The 18,445-nt window shown below is 41.1% G+C and overlaps 1 protein-coding gene across 1 annotated transcript in view; it reads right to left on the bottom strand.

Annotated features, from left to right (window-relative positions):
- The window catches only part of pkhd1l1.1 (PKHD1 like 1, tandem duplicate 1), a 53,791-nt gene that overhangs the window by 17,880 nt on the left and 17,466 nt on the right, over nt 1-18,445 (bottom strand). The window contains exons 36-52 of the mRNA XM_028596846.1: nt 18,262-18,432; nt 17,823-18,028; nt 15,553-16,525; nt 14,997-15,245; nt 14,534-14,683; nt 12,629-12,803; nt 11,195-11,351; nt 10,913-11,069; nt 10,316-10,525; nt 9,486-9,615; nt 8,909-9,150; nt 7,641-7,777; nt 6,499-7,528; nt 4,983-5,162; nt 2,850-2,971; nt 2,574-2,733; nt 1,018-1,216 (exon numbers count right to left, since the gene is read on the bottom strand). Of these exons, the coding sequence (XP_028452647.1) occupies nt 1,018-1,216; nt 2,574-2,733; nt 2,850-2,971; nt 4,983-5,162; nt 6,499-7,528; nt 7,641-7,777; nt 8,909-9,150; nt 9,486-9,615; nt 10,316-10,525; nt 10,913-11,069; nt 11,195-11,351; nt 12,629-12,803; nt 14,534-14,683; nt 14,997-15,245; nt 15,553-16,525; nt 17,823-18,028; nt 18,262-18,432 (4,648 nt within the window). The remainder of the gene's footprint in view (nt 1-1,017; nt 1,217-2,573; nt 2,734-2,849; nt 2,972-4,982; nt 5,163-6,498; nt 7,529-7,640; nt 7,778-8,908; nt 9,151-9,485; nt 9,616-10,315; nt 10,526-10,912; nt 11,070-11,194; nt 11,352-12,628; nt 12,804-14,533; nt 14,684-14,996; nt 15,246-15,552; nt 16,526-17,822; nt 18,029-18,261; nt 18,433-18,445) is intronic.

The raw sequence follows: 18,445 nt of genomic DNA on the forward strand, positions 1-18,445 counted from the left end.
GTTTACAATGACAGTATTGTACTGTAATGTATTTCTGATCATTTGTTGAAAGAAAATCATATTATGCAAAAACACACTAACACTGCAATTTACATCAGCAATTAAACTGATTCAATCCTGCGTTATTTGTGGATTGATCGCGCTATTTATAGGGCCAAAATGCAGTGGTGGAATGTAACCAAGTACAAATTCTTCGTAACTGTACTTAGGTACATTTTTCACGTATCTGTACTTTACTTAAGTAGCCTAGACTCAATAGTGCATAGCCTACTTTTGACTTTTACTTTGTTACATTTTGCAGCAATTATCTATACTTTCTACTCCCCTACATTTCTACAATTTTCCGTTTGATTTTCTGATCAGTTTCCCCCCTGCCAAAACGTCTTCCTGACCGTCACACGTTTGTCTCACCAGTGAAGTTTGGTTGCCATAGATAGCCTACTGTATATATGGGGCATCGCCAATCCAAGCCGGCTCCGGTGCTCCAGAGCAGAAAATAAAATACATCCATGAATAAAACCAACCGCATTCCGATTCTAACATATTTCCGGTTTATGCTGGTTAGGATAGGAACTTCTTTTAAAAGCCAGGCCTTGTTTGTGGTAGTGGACACCTTATACTTTTACTAAAGTAAATATGTCTCTGGTTATTTGTACTTTTATTTAAGTACTGAGATTCAGTACTTCCTCCACCGCGGCTCCGACAATCGGTCTCCCAGGAGGTGCACAGGAAGCGTCATGTCCTTATATGGGAATTTTTGGGGTGTTTTCTTATGCTAATTAGGAACAACTGGCACGCGCTTTCAGTTACAAAGACGTGGGATTCATCAATCCTAAGAACACAGGTGCGAACAATTCTGCTGTTTAAGAAGACGACATGAATCCGGCGTAGACTTTTCTTAGAAACTTTCTTAAGAACATATTTAAGAGAAAACTTAGGAAGATATTCGTGAATGAGGCCCATTGATTTATTGGCAGCCCAAAACATGCGTCAAAGCAAGTTCTCCCTGTGTCTTACCGCTTTGGCCTAACGTTGGTCTGGTTCAAAGTCTCAGTGAAGTTGCCAGGCAGGTGAGTGGGTAAGGGGGGGAGTGTGGCTGGAGTTGGTTCGATGCAGTTGGGATAGAAGCAGCGATAGACCACGAAGTTCACCGCGATGTCCATCATGGAGGGGTCAATGCTGCCAAGACGCATGCGCTGGCTCGTCTTCCCAGATACTGCAGAAACAACAAACAACTCAATCACTGAATGTTTTGCTGAATGTTCTTGTGTGATTTAGTCGTAAATAATCTAAAGGAACTAAGAAACTATGAACTCCAATTTGAGGTCATCATGAATCTAATGACTTACTGTGATTTAAGATGTGGATTTAGAGTAACTAGTGCAGTGCCCGTTGAAAATGTGCTGTTTGGAACAGGCAATTGCTAGGCCTTTGGCATTGCCGCTTGTAGAATTGTTCAAAACCAAAATGTACCCCAAAATTACTTACAGAAGGACCCCAAACCATTTAATATGCAACTCCACAGTATAGCCTATACTACTGACTTACAGTGTAGGCTGCGCCTACATCAGAGGAAGACATTGTACTACTATATTTACCTGACAGAGAACGCTGCAGATTCAGAATGTAATCACCAAATATCACAATGACAATATGGAATAATCAGACATTAGGGTCATGGACTCATGGCAGTGCGCTACCCACTCGTTATGTTGAGCTAATCAGCTCATATCTGCATTCATCAACCACCAGAACCGGACCGTGTGTGTGTGTATGTGTATGTGTGTGTGTGTGTGTGTGTGTGTGATCGCACACACGCAGAAAGAGAGAGAGAGAGAGAGAGAGATGTTGTCTCGTGTTGTATGATCGTTAACGTAGTGCTACTTTGCACATTTTTGTGGGCCTGAGGTGTATGTCAGTATGTATGTCAACAGTATGTTTAGCTGCCAGAGCTCCGCTGCTCTCTGTCTCTGGTCCTGCTCACTGCTCACTCAATGAGCAGAGGGGGAGTGGCCAGCGTGTGCTTCTTTTACCTATATATTTAACGATATCTTTTGCATTTCTAATCCAAACAACGTCAAACTTGAAATCCATCGGACTAACGGTTCGAGAGATATGCGCATAACCCACACACAGACAGACAGACGTTCCAGCAATTTATAGATAGATAGATGGATAGATAGATAGATAGATAGATAGATAGATAGATAGATAGATAGAAGATAACAATTACATTGCTCATAAAGATAAGGGCAATAAATTTGGTTTTGGGGGGTGTCAACAGATTTCAGAACTGTTTCCACTTTTTAAAAAAGAGACTCCCTGATTATGTTATAGGTACAATAACAAAGTCATAATTTTTTTCAAACAATTTTTAAGTCTTTAAAATATAAAAAAAAATTGTTTAGGTGCAATATCTTGTTTTGTCTAACCCACCGTTCAAAAACCCATTATGCTCACATTTGAGAAGCTACAGTCAAAGTTTGGCTTTTTTCCTTAATAAATGACTACAATGATTAATCATTGAAATTAGCATGAAAATCAGAATCGATCCATAGTAAAGTAAGTCTAACCGATGTAGGAGAGGTTGTTGGAGGTCTTGTTGAAGTACCAGTCTCCATTTGTGTTGTTGCTGAAGCTCAGCGGTGTCGATGAGCCGCTCCTCCAATCGATGATATGGAATACGTCTGGACTCTGGGTGAAGTTGTGGTTGATGATAACATATTGTTCCGACTGTGTCAGGGGGGAAAAGTACAAGTAGAAAATTAGTTTGAGATTTGATGCACATTTATATAGTATTGTCCTAATATTTCGCTTATATCTCATCAAGTGGCGGACCTTTCACGTACCTTAAAGCCGTAGAACACGGCATAATAATAGATGTAGGTGATTTGATCCACATTTTGAAAGTTCCAGCTGTAGATTTGTTTAGAGGGCAGCAAGGCTATTCTCAGGCCAATCACACTGGTACCTTTAATAGTGAGATAAAAAAAAGTAAACTGTTATATTACAGCAGGTACATTTATTTGGTAACGCTTTACTTTAACCCCTCATTTAGCATTTTATAAGGCCAGACACGGCAAGCAAATATATATTTGTGCTAAGGATCAGATAAGATATTGTGTCTCTAAATAGTGGTTTCCAATAAAAATATATAGAAGACGTTTTCTCTAAATCAGTACTCTGAGCCAGAAATCTCCACTTCAGTAGCACTTGCCTACACCAAACTTTCCAGTTTGATTTATGGAGTGATAATACAAGATATCCAAAATTCTCTCTGCAAAAATCTTTGACTCTATTATGTCAACAAAATTAAAAACAAATTTAGAACCCGGCTTAATCGAATGTTCAGATTTGTGTTCTGGAAATGTATGCAATTTAGTGCAAATTTAATAGACAATGCATAATTTGCATATCTAAACATAACATGTCAGAAAATGTTTAATACAAAAAACTATCGTCTTAATGTAAGTACTCAATTGGGGAAGTTTCATGGTTATATCTATTAGATAAAACCTTTACCCTGTTTTGTTGCCTTAGTACGGATTTTTTTGCCCACACATTTAATCAACTTTTAAGTTGTACATACTGTAAATACAAGCACATTTACAAGTGTTTATTCATGTACAGTATTTGTCACCCAACCTATCATCAACAATAATTACTTCTATTTCAGTCTGCTCACAAGTACATTATAGTGTTATAAACTATTTATTAAATGTTTAAGCACTTTTTACAAATGCTAAATAGTGGGGGTTAAATTGAATATATGTAACTTTTAGTGTTTCTGTAACTCATCTTTTATATAATGATCTTAAATGACATGTAACAGCAAACGAGACTAACAGTGAAAAGAACGCTATTTTTACGTATTTTTTATTAGTGCCGTTGTTCGGGTTTGATTTTTCCCGCGTAGTCACAGAATGATTTACGGCATGTAGACGGCGCTACAGTAACACATTCTGAAGGCTCACAGATTTTTTTGTAACACCAGAAAAGCCTGTGTTAGCGTATCCAGCCAGGTAAAAGGTAGCAGAAGATTTTTTTTTATAAGCTAGGTGTAATTGTATTTTAATGTTAATAGAAGTTATCTGTTGTAGTTATGGCTGATAATTGGGCAGGACCATCACAGAAAAGAAGGAAATCAAACGAAGAACAACTAAAAGCTAAAAGGGAAAGTGAAAGACGATGAGCAAAAACGTGAGTCAACTTCGGTTGGGCTTTCAACAGATGGAGACAATTACGGGATTGTAAATGATTCCAAACCCACCCACTGGCCCTCGGGTGTGTTATGATTTCATTCATAAAATAACTTTACAATGCGAGATGTGGTTGTACGTCAGTAGCCAAGATAACATTACTTCCCCCTTTTGATTTAGCGCCCGGTTTTTATTTCTTTTCAGTCCGTATTAGTGTTGGCCTACTATTTTCTTTCCCCTTGTCCCCCTGTACTTTTGGTAAAGCACCCGTGGGTTTCATGAAATGCGCTATCTAAGATATTATCACATTCGTTGCTACGACAACCTTTTAATGCTTAGGCCCGTGACACAGTGATAGTGATAACGTTACCCGGTTTAGCTCATGAGACATCCAAAGTAGGCTAAGCTACCATATGCAACACTTGAAATGCAACGATGTATCTGTAACTTATTATTCCCTTATAGTAAATTAATGATTTTCTGTCTGAGCACTCTTTCATGTTAACATGACTTGGGGCAGCCATGACCACTATGGAAATAAGTTATACTAACTTCTTGTGTTTGTATCCTTTGTTATGATTCAATTTTAAGAACACATTGTTTTTGTTATATGCTATTTATAGTTTATTTTATAAAAGTTTCTGCAGTAGATTTCATGACAGATCTACACTGCACTCCCCACTAAGCACCAGTAGAGGACAATAACGATTACAGATAAGTTACTGTTTCTTCCACAACAAAACGGACAAGTAAAAGCAGTAAGTAAGTAGTATGTTCTAATACCATGTGAGTTGGTTAACTGGATCAGAGGGGACGGTGATGAATAGGAGATCCACAAACGATGGAAGTTGACGGTGTGGTCGCACACAGTGCCGGGGAAACCTACGCTCCACTCGGCACTCACGGAACAGTGAGCGGGGTCCAGCAAGGGGCTCGAAGGCACAACTGTGTGGTTGATGTTTCCTGAAAATAAGAAAACATGAGGGACTGATTAAAGATTTCTTTGGAATGTTATACAACACAAAGTGTCTCCCGGGTTGTTTCTAACCAAGGTGGGAAATCTGTAGCAGAAAAAGTAAATCCTCTCCTTGATTTCATGTTGTTTATGGAGAAGGAGAACCAGGAAATGAGTCGGGGGAAATGCAACGCTACCAAGCCATGGTAGTAGGGCTGCAACAACGAATCGATAAAATTCGATTACTAAAAAAGTTGGCAACAAATTTAATTATCGATTCGTTGTGTCGCGCACCTATTACGCCACCTAGTCGCGGAGATAAAAAAAAATAAAAATTGAGTTGAGCGCGGAGCGGAGCAGCGCGGAGCGAAAGAAAAGAAAAAAGCAGAGCGGGGGTAGAGGAAATACGGAGAGAGACCGGAGAGACCCGTAACGTTGTTCTGAAACACTCGGCGGAGGCAGAGAAATCAGTAAACCTAAGTCATCCAAGGTGTGGGAGCATTTCACACTAAATAAATCAAAAACGTGTTAATTGCAAGATAAGCAAAAGAGACGCATGGCACGGGCGCACCACGGTGATGAGTCTAAAACGTAAACATGTTGGAGTCCTTGATGAGGAGGAAGGGAGTTCAGCAGCAGGGTAAAGTCACTACACTATCCTACTTCTGTTCCGGTCTGAAGGGAGGAACGTACCGTCCCTCCAGTAGCTCTTCTGGTGCTGGTGTGGTGTTTACTCGTTATCCAGCTGACTAGCATGACAAGCTAGCGTTAGCTCGGTAATAACAGTAATAAAGCAGGGGTGGTATACTTTGCAAGACTAAAGACACGGTTTTATTCACTCGCCTTTTTTGGCCCATTTATTTTTCAATCTGTTGTCATGTATATATTATGTGCTTTGTCCCATATCAGTTATTGTTGACAAATATATTAGTGTGTGGTGTATAAATGAACTTAACTTGCACTTACTGTGTGTGTCTGTCTGTCTGTATCTGCTATTTGGGTTACTTAACTTTACACAACTATTAACTAAAACAACAAGTATGTATGTATTGAGTTGATGTAAATCAATGCTTTTGTTTTTTTTATCCGATTCATCGATTAATCGAAAAAATAATCGACAGATTAATCGATTATTAAAATAATCGTTAGTTGCAGCCCTACATGGTAGTTACATTTTTCTAGAGGTGCACGTCAGGCTACGGCGTAGGTTCCAGTGTACATTTGTGTCTCCACGAACCTACGTATGTAGCAACGGCGTAGATTTTATGCAGAAGTATAGATCAAGCTTAAGTGTGAAATATGTGCAATACGTAAACATATGAACAGTAAGAGACTAAAGAGTACCTGTGAGGGAGCCATCAGTGTCCACCAGCTGTACCTCATGCTCCCACCTGAAGCCGGCCTTGTTGGGTGAATTGAAGTACTGGATACCACTAAACCTGACAGCCCAGCCACCACACTGATTCCCACACGTCCCATCGATTGAGGCTGACCCGATGGCTGCGCTTAAACTACGGTTGAAGTTGATGAACTTGGTGTTAAGGACGCTCAGACCATCGTCCGATGGCGTGATGACACCTCGTCGCGTGCTGTAGTCATTTCCAAGTCCGAGCTCGTCTACATAGGCCACAATGGTGCTGTTGGATATGGTCGCCCCTCCTTCCTCTCCGAAGTTGCTCACAGCCCACTGCATGATGCGCTTGGCTTCAATACCGGCTTTCTCGTTGTTGACCATGAGGAAGCTGTTGAACTGCACGGCTCCACCATTGACCCACTCGGCACCTTTCTCACAGTTCCAGGTTGTGAGAGAGTGGAAGACAGCTGGCTCAGGGGTTTGGGAGTAGCAGGCTCCGTTCTTCATGGGGAAGAAGTCTGCGAAGATCCAAAGGCCAAACCAGCCCTGGGAGTGAACAGTGTTGTTGTAAAACTCACCAAGGGGAACCCGCTTCTGGCAGATGTTTTGGTTAAAGGAAGGGCCATCGGGGTTCTCGTGCATGCGGTACCAGAAGCCGAAGTGAGTGCCCCCTGCGGCGGCGTTGTGGCGGATGATGTTGTTGGGATTAGTGACCCAGTAGGCTGCAGGAGTGACGTCGTCGTTCAGCAGGCTGGTGCTTTGCTTGACAAACACAGCCAGGTTGTACTGCAGGATGTTCTGCGTCTCAATGCCGTCCTCGATGAAGAAGGCCCCACCCATGATGTCGTAGATAACGTTGTGCTCCACCAGCAGCCGGTGAGTGTTGTGAATGGTTATGGCCCTGTTGAAGGTCTGATGGATAGCACAACCTCGCACATATGACTTGTAGTTGATGTCTCCCATCAGATGCCAGTGGATGGGATAACGTCCCAGCATGAAGGCCTGTCCTGCATGAGAGACCTGCGGCATAAAAACATAAAGTTCATAATTTCAATTGCATGCGTAATCTGATCAATGTAATTATCTGTAAAGAATAAAAGACATTTTAGCAGAGAGAGTTTGAAGCATTCACCTCAACATATTCCAGTCTGCCGATTGCAAGATTCTCATTTGGTCTAGGTGCGTGGAACATGATGCAACCTCCGAACTGATCGCTGCCAACCTCCTCCCCAAACCGTCCTTGGAAACAGGTTTGGGTGGCGAATTCACCTGCAGCACAGGGACGGAAGGATGTTAAAGATCCCATGACATGGTGCTCTAGTGGTCCCCTAATACTGTATCTGAAGTCTCTTTCCCGAAATTCAGCCTTGGTGCAGAATTACAGCCACTAGAGCCAGTCCCACAATGAGCTTTCCTTAGGATGTGCCATTTCTGTGTCTGTAGCTATTGAGGTGGAGGGTGGGGGGGTGGCCTTGACCAACTGCCACTTTGCTCGTTTGAAAGCCATGATGTCTCTCTCTCATGGGTTGGCCAAATTCTCTGGGCGGGCAAAGCAGAGAAAGGGGAGGTAACCTTATGAGGTCATAAGGAGCAAGATTCCAGATCGGTCCATCTGAGCTTTCATTTTCTCAAAGGCAGAGCAGGATACCCAGGGCTCGGTTTACACCTATCACCATTTCTAGCCACTGGGGGACCATAGGCAGGCTGGGGGAACTGATATTAATGTTAAAAAACCTCATAAAGTGAAATTTTCATTCCATGGGACCTTTAATACTGGAAACGCCTATGATAATATACATGATGTTGATATTATCTTAAAATAAGTATAACAATGTAACAGGTATATCCCTAATAAACAGTTTTTGTCATTGTTAAATTGCACACTTCATTAGATATATTAATAATTTGGTTAAAGGCTATTATTTCTTTCCAATTAAAAGGCTTACATAACAATTCAATGCAAACCCTGCTTGTTAACATAAAGTAAAGTAGAGCTGGAACAATTAGTGGATGTATAGATTTTTTGTCAACAATCACACATTTTAAGCAAAAGTACCAGAACCTTTCTGGTCCCAGGTGTTAAAATGTAATTATTTGCTGGTTTTCTTGGTTTTAGTCACCTGTGGCTCTGGGAAATCAGCAGCCTTGACCTAAAGACACTGCAGTAACACAACTTTTTTGTTTTGTTTTAAGTTCAACTGACCGATCAGTCTACAAAAACAAGAAATTCATCATCAGTAGTAAACCTTTCTAAACCAACTGAAAAATATATAGAATGTCGGTGAATCTGAAGTTGTCAATTTAAATATATTTTACTTTACAGCTTCTTTACGTCTCATATACTTTACTTTTAAACAGCATTTAGTGTAAATTTAAATCAGAAATGTTAAAACACATTACCTGTGTTAAAGCCATCGGGGCAGGCTTCGATCTTGTCGTTCCATTCTTGGTTTTGGGAGCCTCGTACAACAATGTTCCTGGTGAGGACACCCACCTCAGCTCGGCCCTCAAACACCGTACCATCGGGCAGCGTGACGGCCACCCCGAGGTGAGTGTACTTGAGCGGTTCGGTCAGGGTTATATTTTTGCCATCAGCCGACACAGCGGCAATACTCCTCAACTCGTTCTCTCTCTGGCTATGCCTGGAAACAGAAATAAATAATTTCTACCTGCCGCTCTATAAAGTTGTTAAATCACCCACAGTTTATAGCCTACTGATGTTATACTATTCAATATGCCCTAAAAATTGAAAGCGAGACATTTTTCTTGACTTCTGACATTGACATTTCCACAGTGGCTGAACAGATATATACCATTCAAACCACATTTGAAACACTGATCTCCAACTCTGGTTTATTGGCATTTCTTTAAACCAATCACAATCGTCTTGGGTGGCGCTTAGTGCCGAACGCAGGTACAGTGTCTCTGCAAAATAGCCTGATGCTAAGGCATACATGATTTTGAGATCTCACTGTACCTGTGGCCGGTGGAAGCGATGACAATTTCATCTCCAGCTTTCCATGTCACTGCCTTCATCAGAGTCAGTGTGACGGAGCCGCTGGTTGCCGTCTGGGCCAAGTGGGTCCAGGTGACAGGAACTGGAATACCTGGAGAAACAGGTGGTCAACAATTACTTGCACCTGAGGAGGACAGGTGAAGTGTCCCTAATAATAACATCCCTTTAGGAGACAAGACTCAAATGACTCCGCTTAAGTGACATAATGACATGTAATCAGCTTTTTTTTAAAGGTCCCATGACATGGTGCTCTTTGGATGCTTCTATATAGACCTTAGTGGTCCCCTAATACTGTATCTGAAGTCTCTTTTATATAGGCCTTAGTGGTCCCCTAATACTGTATCTGAAGTCTCTTTTATATAGGCCTTAGTGGTCCCCTAATACTGTATCTGAAGTCTCTTTTATATAGGCCTTAGTGGTCCCCTAATACTGTATCTGAAGTCTCTTTTTTATAGACCTTAGTGGTCCCCTAATACTCTATCAGAAGTCTCTTTTATATAGACCTTAGTGGTCCCCTAATACTGTATCTGAAGTCTCTTTTATATAGACCTTAGTGGTCCCCTAATACTCTATCAGAAGTCTCTTTTATATAGACCTTAGTGGTCCCCTAATACTGTATCTGAAGTCTCTTTTATATAGACCTTAGTGGTCCCCTAATACTGTATCTGAAGTCTCTTTCCCTGAAAATTAAGCCTTGGTGTAGAATTACAGCCACTAGAGTCTTTATGCTAAGCTAAGCTAACTGCTTCTGGCATACAGATACAATGTGTCATGTTTGCTTGTGTTCATACCATGCAGGTCCAGCACTCCCTCTCTGACAGCCAGCGTCTTGGCTCCATAAACAGGAAGTTCAGGGGAGCGCAGGTGTCCATGAAGTGTGATGATGGCCTTGTGTTGGAATGGCGCCCCCTCCTGGCCAATCTGGAGCCGTCCACCGTCTGTGATCAGGATGTTTTCTGCCTGCAGCTCGATGTCCGCTTCATCAAACACCAACGTCCCTCCTGAGGACAAAGAAACAGCAAATTACAAACATGATAGAATGATAGATAGATAAATAGATAGATAGATAGAAAAAAAACTATAGAATACTTATTAACAATACAACACTAAATTAGAAAATGTTCGTCAAAAACTTCTCTAGTGATCCTACAAACTTTTTGTGTGTGTATATATATATATATATATATATATATATATATATATATAAAAAAATCGTATATATATATATATATATATATATATACGATTTTTTAACTTCTTACTAAGTCTTGAGTGACCAGAAGATAAGAAAAAAATAAAACATGGGTAAATACAGAAAGGGAGAGAAATCTGACATCATGATATCATTATAAATACATACCCATGATAAAGTCATACAGTATTTGTACCTTGAATGAGGAGCATTTTCAGCACAGGGGTGCTGGTGTCCAGCAGGATGGTCTGGCCTTCAGTGATGACGGCAAACGAGCCCTTCTCGGGTGGAGACAGACCTCCCCACGTGAACCTGGATGACCACACGTCAATGTAGAAGAAGTCTGCCTTATCCTGAAGAAAGAGACAAATACTAGGTTGAGACAAACATTTACTAAAATGATTTAGAATCAGTCGCATTATATGTGAAACAGACGTGACACTGTGTAAGGTCAGGGGATCTGACTGTCCTCTCTTACCATCTTGGCGATGCCTCGGTTTCCGATGCTGACTCTGACTTTGGTTTCCTGAGACTGGCGCTGAGCGTTCGTCACACAGACGATGTGTGTGTTGTTGGTTGATTGAACGTCACACACAGATCCTGAGATGGTCACGTTGACTTCATTCATGTCGGTGCTGTAAGGTGGGAAAGTGAGTGACATTATTTACATACTGTTTATGTATATAATGAAATAGAATATATAAACGATGCAATACATGCGTACTTTACTTTAACATAATATACCTTTTTTTTCCATAATGTACTATAACACTGGTAAATCCCACATGTTATAACTTCATATAATTTAAAAAAGGTCAACCAGCTAAAAAAAGAGAGACAGCAAAGGGACCCCTTACTATATATAATGTATAAAATTGAGTTACATATTAAAGTGGGCATAGAATAACGTGTAGGGTGGCCTAGAGCCTTTAGATTTACTTTTTTTTATGCCACATACAATACTAAGCTATTAAAATAATTGTTGACATATTCATATATTTAAACATCATGTTTTATTGTTAAAATGTGGAACGGTGAATTTCTGAGGCTTACCTGTATCTGTAGATGGCTACCTTACCCAGGCCAGTAAGCCTATCATCAAAGTTGTGTAAATTAAAAAAAACTTATTATTAAAATTATTATTAATGTATATTTTAAGCTGCCCCCCTGCAGCAACTCTGAGGACCCCCTAGGGGTTTTGGACCCCCCTGTTGAAGATCTCTTGAATTAGATCAACGTAAGTACATTTCCAAGATAAAGCCTGACATCTGTGTGTTGTCATTCTGAAAATCCCTTCGCTTCGGGAAACAAAAACAAACTTTGAACTAGCAAGCTACACACTGAAAATGATTGGAAAAAGATTGGATCGTGCAAGGCAGGCCTGCTTGGTTCTTTCGGTGAATGACTGTAAAGATTTACTAAGAATATGTTTAAGACAATTACTATCTAACTGTGACATTTTGGGACCACTTAGTTGGGATTGCTGTGGACGAAGTAAAGACATATACAGTATACAGTATATACTGTTGTCTGCTGTTCATTAGAATGTGCTGTTAATGACCAGTAGGAGTCGTCCCATTTTGGGTGTGTAAATAAAACTGTACATTGAAGCTTTATTCTCGGCGCTATTGATAATGAACATATGTGGAAATGCTTATACTGTTTGTGTGTAAAATGAAAGTTAATAAAAATAATTATATATATATATATATAAAAGTATTTTTTTGTATATTGTTCAAGTTTGAGTTTGAGTGCAAAAAGTACGACAATGTCTTTATATTAAACCCAATGAAAGCAAAGACGTCCCATGAAACAAAAGCGATTGTGTTGTGTTAATTGAGCATTTAATTCTTAACCAGTGATCCATTATCTGGTTGTGGCTCTCCAATGTGTCTCTCTTCTTTTACTGCACCTGAAACCGGAGCCGGTGATTGTAAGCCGGGTGCCTCCAGCGGTGCCTCCTCTCCGTGGAGAAACATCCATGATCACCGGAGTCAATTGAGATTTGTAGGTGTAGCCATTTGATATGTTGACGGCATCCAGCTGGTTAATGACGGCAACCACGCAGCTCAGCACCGACAGAGTGCCTGAGAGCAGACATGACACAGACAGACAGACAGACAGACAGACAGACCGACACATGCAACAACAAAAGGACAGGAAGAATCAAGATCAGGCTCAGAGATAACAAACAGCTTTAGATGTCTTATCGTCCATGAAAAGTTTTTCTCTTATATGACATGACTGACATTTTCTCCTGTATGAAAGGCGGACAGCATTCCTCTTAGAAAGTCTGTCTCTGTTACTGTCCATCAGGGTCAATTTAAAGGTCAACTCAGACAGTTTTTGAGATTGGTTTGTTATAATGATGCGAGAAGTTAAATATCATAAACCAGCAGAAAAACAATTTAGGAAAGGAAGAACTTAAAAATCCTTTAACCCCTTAACCTTTGCTGTTAAAAACAAAACTATGGAACATTCTTCCCAAGGCTATAAGAGATGCAAGCTCTATGAACATTTTTAAAGGAGAAACTTATTTATTTACATAGCATTGCCTTTAAAGCTACAGTGCGTAGTTTCTGTCTCCCCCATGAAAAATTCTAAGTAATGACAACAAAACTGTCGGTGTAGCTACACGATAAAAGCCCTCCGTGATTACACACCACCCCAACCCATCCTCCACAAAGTTGCTTGTAACCAAGGAGGGCACGGAGGATTCAAAAAAACATAATGGACTCTTCAGAAGAGGTCATTATCTTCACTCGATTTTCTGTGCGTGAAAATCACCGGACGACACTATTTTCTGAACATAGCCATACTGAGAAATAAAGAGAGAGTTTTGTGGAGCTGAAAGTCTTAATTAGCTTTGTATCAACTAATTTGGCAATGGCTTGAATGTAACGGATGTTCATTAATATAAAAAGTTACGCACTAAAGCTTTAACCAACTGTCACTCTTCCTTATACATTACATACAAAATCAATAAACGATCTGACAGAAAACAGTAAACGTGAAATATAAAGTTGACTTTACCACCCTGCGGCAAATAGCCAGATCGCTTTTTTTGATGTGAATGCCCTGTAAAGGATGACTAGCGTAACTAGAGGGGTTTTCAGGCAGGCCATGGGGGGGCCGTGATATTCCTATATGTGTTGTACCTCGTTCCTCTCAGAAGTTATAGTCATTTCATTTTGGTTGCTTAACAGTCAGATAAACAGTTTAGAGCAGTGTTATTGAGTAAATCCAACTGAAAGGAAAGTAGAGGGACAAGTACAGTATGTAGGATTTTGTTAAGTGGAGAGGAACACGTCCCTCGATTATCAGTGGGGATGTACATTAAAGTGCGTTTGACTGCATAATCTTTTCTTAAAATCTTCTTTAGACATCATTTTTCTTTCTAAATAAATTATTTTTTCAGAATATTAAAAGGACATTACAAGCTAACTCTTTTTGTCATAAAGAAATGTTTAAATTGACAATAAAGTTTTTGAATCCCCCTGCTACTTTGGACAGAGGATGAGATAACACACACATTACAGAACATCGGATCAACAGGCCGACAGTTTGTTGCGTTTAATCGTCTTATTGCCAAGGAGGTTTTCAGTTTGGTTTGTCCGTTTGTTTGCTGGTTAGTCTGTTTGTCAGTAGGATCACAGAAAAATTCGACAAATGGGACCATAAAAGGAGCAAGTGAAAGCACCATTGGCTTTGGTTGAGGTATTCGCTCTCCGAGTGCCATTCTAGTTATTGTATTGTTTGGTTTGATCTGAGTGGATTGTCCTGGTGAAATAAACTAAATAAACTGAACTAAACTCACCATTGATGGATGGAGACTGGCAGTACAGATGGGTCGATGTGGACATTTCTCTGTGAACTTTACATTCTTCCCCGCAGATCCTCACAATGGAGCTGTGTGGGTCGAACCCAGAACCCTGCACCAACAGCAGAGCGCCGCCACCATAACTGCCTGAATCACAGATGAGGTAGGAACAACTTATTCAGTAAGGTGATATTAAACTGGCATTGTGAGGCATTACACAGCAAAGAATAAAATAATTACAAGGATATAGATTAAACCCGCAGTAGAGGAAGCCCCAGTAAAACATATTGCTTTACTGTGAAATATGTAAAAATGACAGGACGTCTCTACAAGGACAAATCTTTCTTTTAAAATTCTATTGAGGACTATCCTGTAAAGTGTACATCCCACATCATTTTAATCTATTTTATTTCATTATCTCTCAAGCAGCTAAGAAGAAAAAAGGTGTCTCTCTGTTTACCCTCATTGGGCTGCACGCTGCTCAGAGTCAGCTCATAAGTGAACATGACACCTGACTGGGCGTGACCTTTGACCTGGTGATGCAGCATGACTGGGTACGCCCCCCCTGGGTTGTCTCCTGCAGTGCACTGAACCTGCGTGTCGGAGACGGCAGACACGACACACGGGACTTGGTTTATGGTGACGGAGATGTGCTGGGAGTCGTTGCCAAATCCTGAACCTGTCAGTGTGACGACTGCACCGCTCGGCCCTGTGGGAAATAAAGATTTAATGAGATTGTAAATTGAGATTGAATGTTATATGTACTTTTTATTCTATTTTTACTGCTCTGTTCTGTCTGATAAAAAGCAACTGTGTTGAGTGATGTTGCCTGTAAAATGGTTAACACAAATTTAACTGTCAGACTTTGTGCTCTCAAAAATTGTATAGTTTTCCAAAGTTGATTAAAGAATCAAACAAATGCCATCCCAAATAAGCTAACAAACTCTTCTCCTGACCAATATTGTTGTTAAAGGGTTGTGTTACTATAACTACATGATATAGAGGAGTATAATTACCAGTGGGAGGGCTGATGGAGCTGATGACAGGAGTGTGGGCTGCAGAGTAGGTGAAGTTGAGCGGAGGATACTGCACCGAAAAGACCTGGACGTTAGCAGGGACCAGCCCCTCAGTGTGAGGAGGCGTCAGGCAACGAAGCCGCCCCGGCGTCAACTCCTGAATCTGGCAGGGTCTGCCACCGACCATCACGCTGGTGTTCCCTGGAGCGAAGCCGTTTCCAGTGAAGACAAGAGAGGTTCCTCCTGCCAGGCTGCCCACATCGGGGTGGAGGACAGCTAGGGCACGACTGTTCAGGGTAACAGAACCGGACGCAAGGCCTTTGCTTCTCACAATTACTTTGACTGGGTGGTCGCCCGCGGGCAGAGCGTTTACGCTCAGCGTAATGTTGTCATCGGTCACGGCGATGACTTCCAGCTCTGAGGTGCTGGCAAAGACTGCCACGTCATCCACACTGCTGCCAAACCCTGAGCCAGAGATGATGACAGTGGTTAGGTTGCTGATGCTGTCGGGGGAAATACTGGAGACCTTGGGAGTGACAGAAGAGGAGTACTCGAAGGAGCAGTTTGAATGACAGGAGCTTTGGATCCTGCCCATGTATAAGACGACATCACCATCGTGTGGCTGAGAAGGAGAGGTGTCACAGGTAACACAAGTGTAACTGACTGACACGACGGAGCAGGGCTCGCTGGCTACAGTCACTTGTACTCCAGAAAAACCAGAGCCGTGGATGAGGAGCCGCGTGTGGCCGGTGGGGCTGCCGATAGGAGGCGAGACCGAGTCGACCACAGGCAGGACCACAAAACGGCGGCCGAGCTCGTCTGGTACGGCGATGATGGCGCTGCCGAGGTTGTTGACTCGGACGGCTACGGGGAGAGCAACACCGATGGGAAGTTCGCTTTCCGGGCTGAGCTGGCAGTTGATCTCAGAGTAAGAGCTGTTGAACACGTGACAGGGCTGATCTCCCACTGTCACCTATAGGACACAGAGACACCAGTGTCAGTCACAACAAGCTCTGTACAGCTGTTCCCTTTTTTAATTCAGTGACTCAACTCAAGGCTGAGAAAAACACAGTTTAGCATCAGATACTGACAACACAATAATGAAGCATTTGGAGTAGAAATGTATTATAAGTAATTTTTCTACAATCTGAAAAAAAACACTTAGTTGTGCCAGATTAAATTCTTACCTGCAGAGAACAGAAAAGTGTGTTTGTTTAGGTCAATTACAACCAGTGTTTTAACAACTGAATGTATATATTGCTGTAAAGGTCTTATTGTTTTCCTTACTTTTTGTTTAGATAAATAAAGTTATCAGACTAATTATCCTGCAAGTTTGTCAAATACAGACATATTGATCCAAATCAAGCCATTCATATTTTTAAAAGCTGAAGTTTTTCTTTTTATGTAATGCACAGATAGCCTTGCATTGCCAGACCTTATCTCCACAGTGCTGTGGAGATAAGGTCTGGCAACAGGAGTATACACTTTTTGATAGGAGAAAAAACATTCAGGGGTTGTTTGCATTTCTTTAAACCAATCACAATCGTCTTGGGCGGCGCTAAGCTCCAGACGCAGCGGCTGTGTCTCAACAAAATGGTCTCGGGAAGGAACTTGTTTAGATGGAACATTTGCACCCCACAAAAGAAAATGCAACATAAAATATTAAATTAAGTTAGCGGTTTACAAAATACAGTCACGTGAGCTATATAAATTAGCTGGACACATTTGAATTTGCTCTTACCAGGGTATTGCCGTGTGTATTTTGTCGATAGCAAATCCCCACCAATCGGTCCCAAAACGTCCCGTTAGAGAGTAAATGCCATAAACGTATTCTTTGTAAATCTTTACAATAATTCCCAGAACAAACCAAGCAGACCTGCCTTGTTGCACGATCCAAATTTTCTTTAAAACTTTAATACTTATAATAATAATACTAATAATAATAAGAAATGTTATTTGTAGAGCACTTTTCATTAAGAAATCAATCCCAAAGTGCTACAAATACATTATAGTTTGTTTGTACAGAACATTACTACTGTATGTGGTCTGCAGCAGGATATCTCAGTGGAGGGTTAGTGGTGCAAAAGTATACAAAAGATATCAATTAATAACAGATGCTCATATAACATATTTTAAGTTTGTATTAACAACTAAAGAAGAAAGTACCTGAAGTTACTGTAAAGTTCTCTGTCACTGGCAAAGAATTTTAACATTTCAATACATTTTTAATTCAAGTCCATTTAGATATGAGCCATAAAAACGCGGCTGACCTCATTAGCGCAGGCAGTGTCGCTGAAGCCATTGCCCTGAATGTGGATGATCTGGTGGTATGATCCCTGGTTGGGAGAGATGGAGTGGACTGTGGGGGTGGAGCAGGCCAAGACGCTGAAGGAAAGGCCGTCTGAGGTCTCGTTGGTCTGAGGGCACTGTGGGGAAGTGACGCACTGTGGGGCTGCTGTGGACACAGGATGTAAACCTGAAGGGAAGACAGGGAAATCAGTTGATCAGTTGCAATTTGGAATTGTCTTTATTTTGACTTGGATCTCAATTGGACTCTACTGGATGTTGAGTTTAAAAATATCAATAGATAAATATATACAATTCACCTGATTTGATTTAATTTCTCTTAAACACGTCAAATAATATAAATAATAACACCTGTACTTGAGCTGCAGGCTCAGAGCATCCTATCCACATGTTCACATTTACCTGTCATGTGTCTGGCCTCCATGCCTCCCACGCTGACAGAGACTTTGCTGCTAATCTCCTCCCGAGCCACGACTTTCACGACTCCCTGCAGCAGTCTGACGTTGGCATCATCTACGTAGCCACTGCTGTAGTAATACACACCAGGTGCAGTGAAGCGGTATCCGAAAACCCCTGAGGGAAGCGA

The sequence above is a fragment of the Perca flavescens genome, chromosome 14, assembly GCF_004354835.1.
Source record: "Perca flavescens isolate YP-PL-M2 chromosome 14, PFLA_1.0, whole genome shotgun sequence".
Taxonomy (NCBI): domain Eukaryota; kingdom Metazoa; phylum Chordata; class Actinopteri; order Perciformes; family Percidae; genus Perca; species Perca flavescens.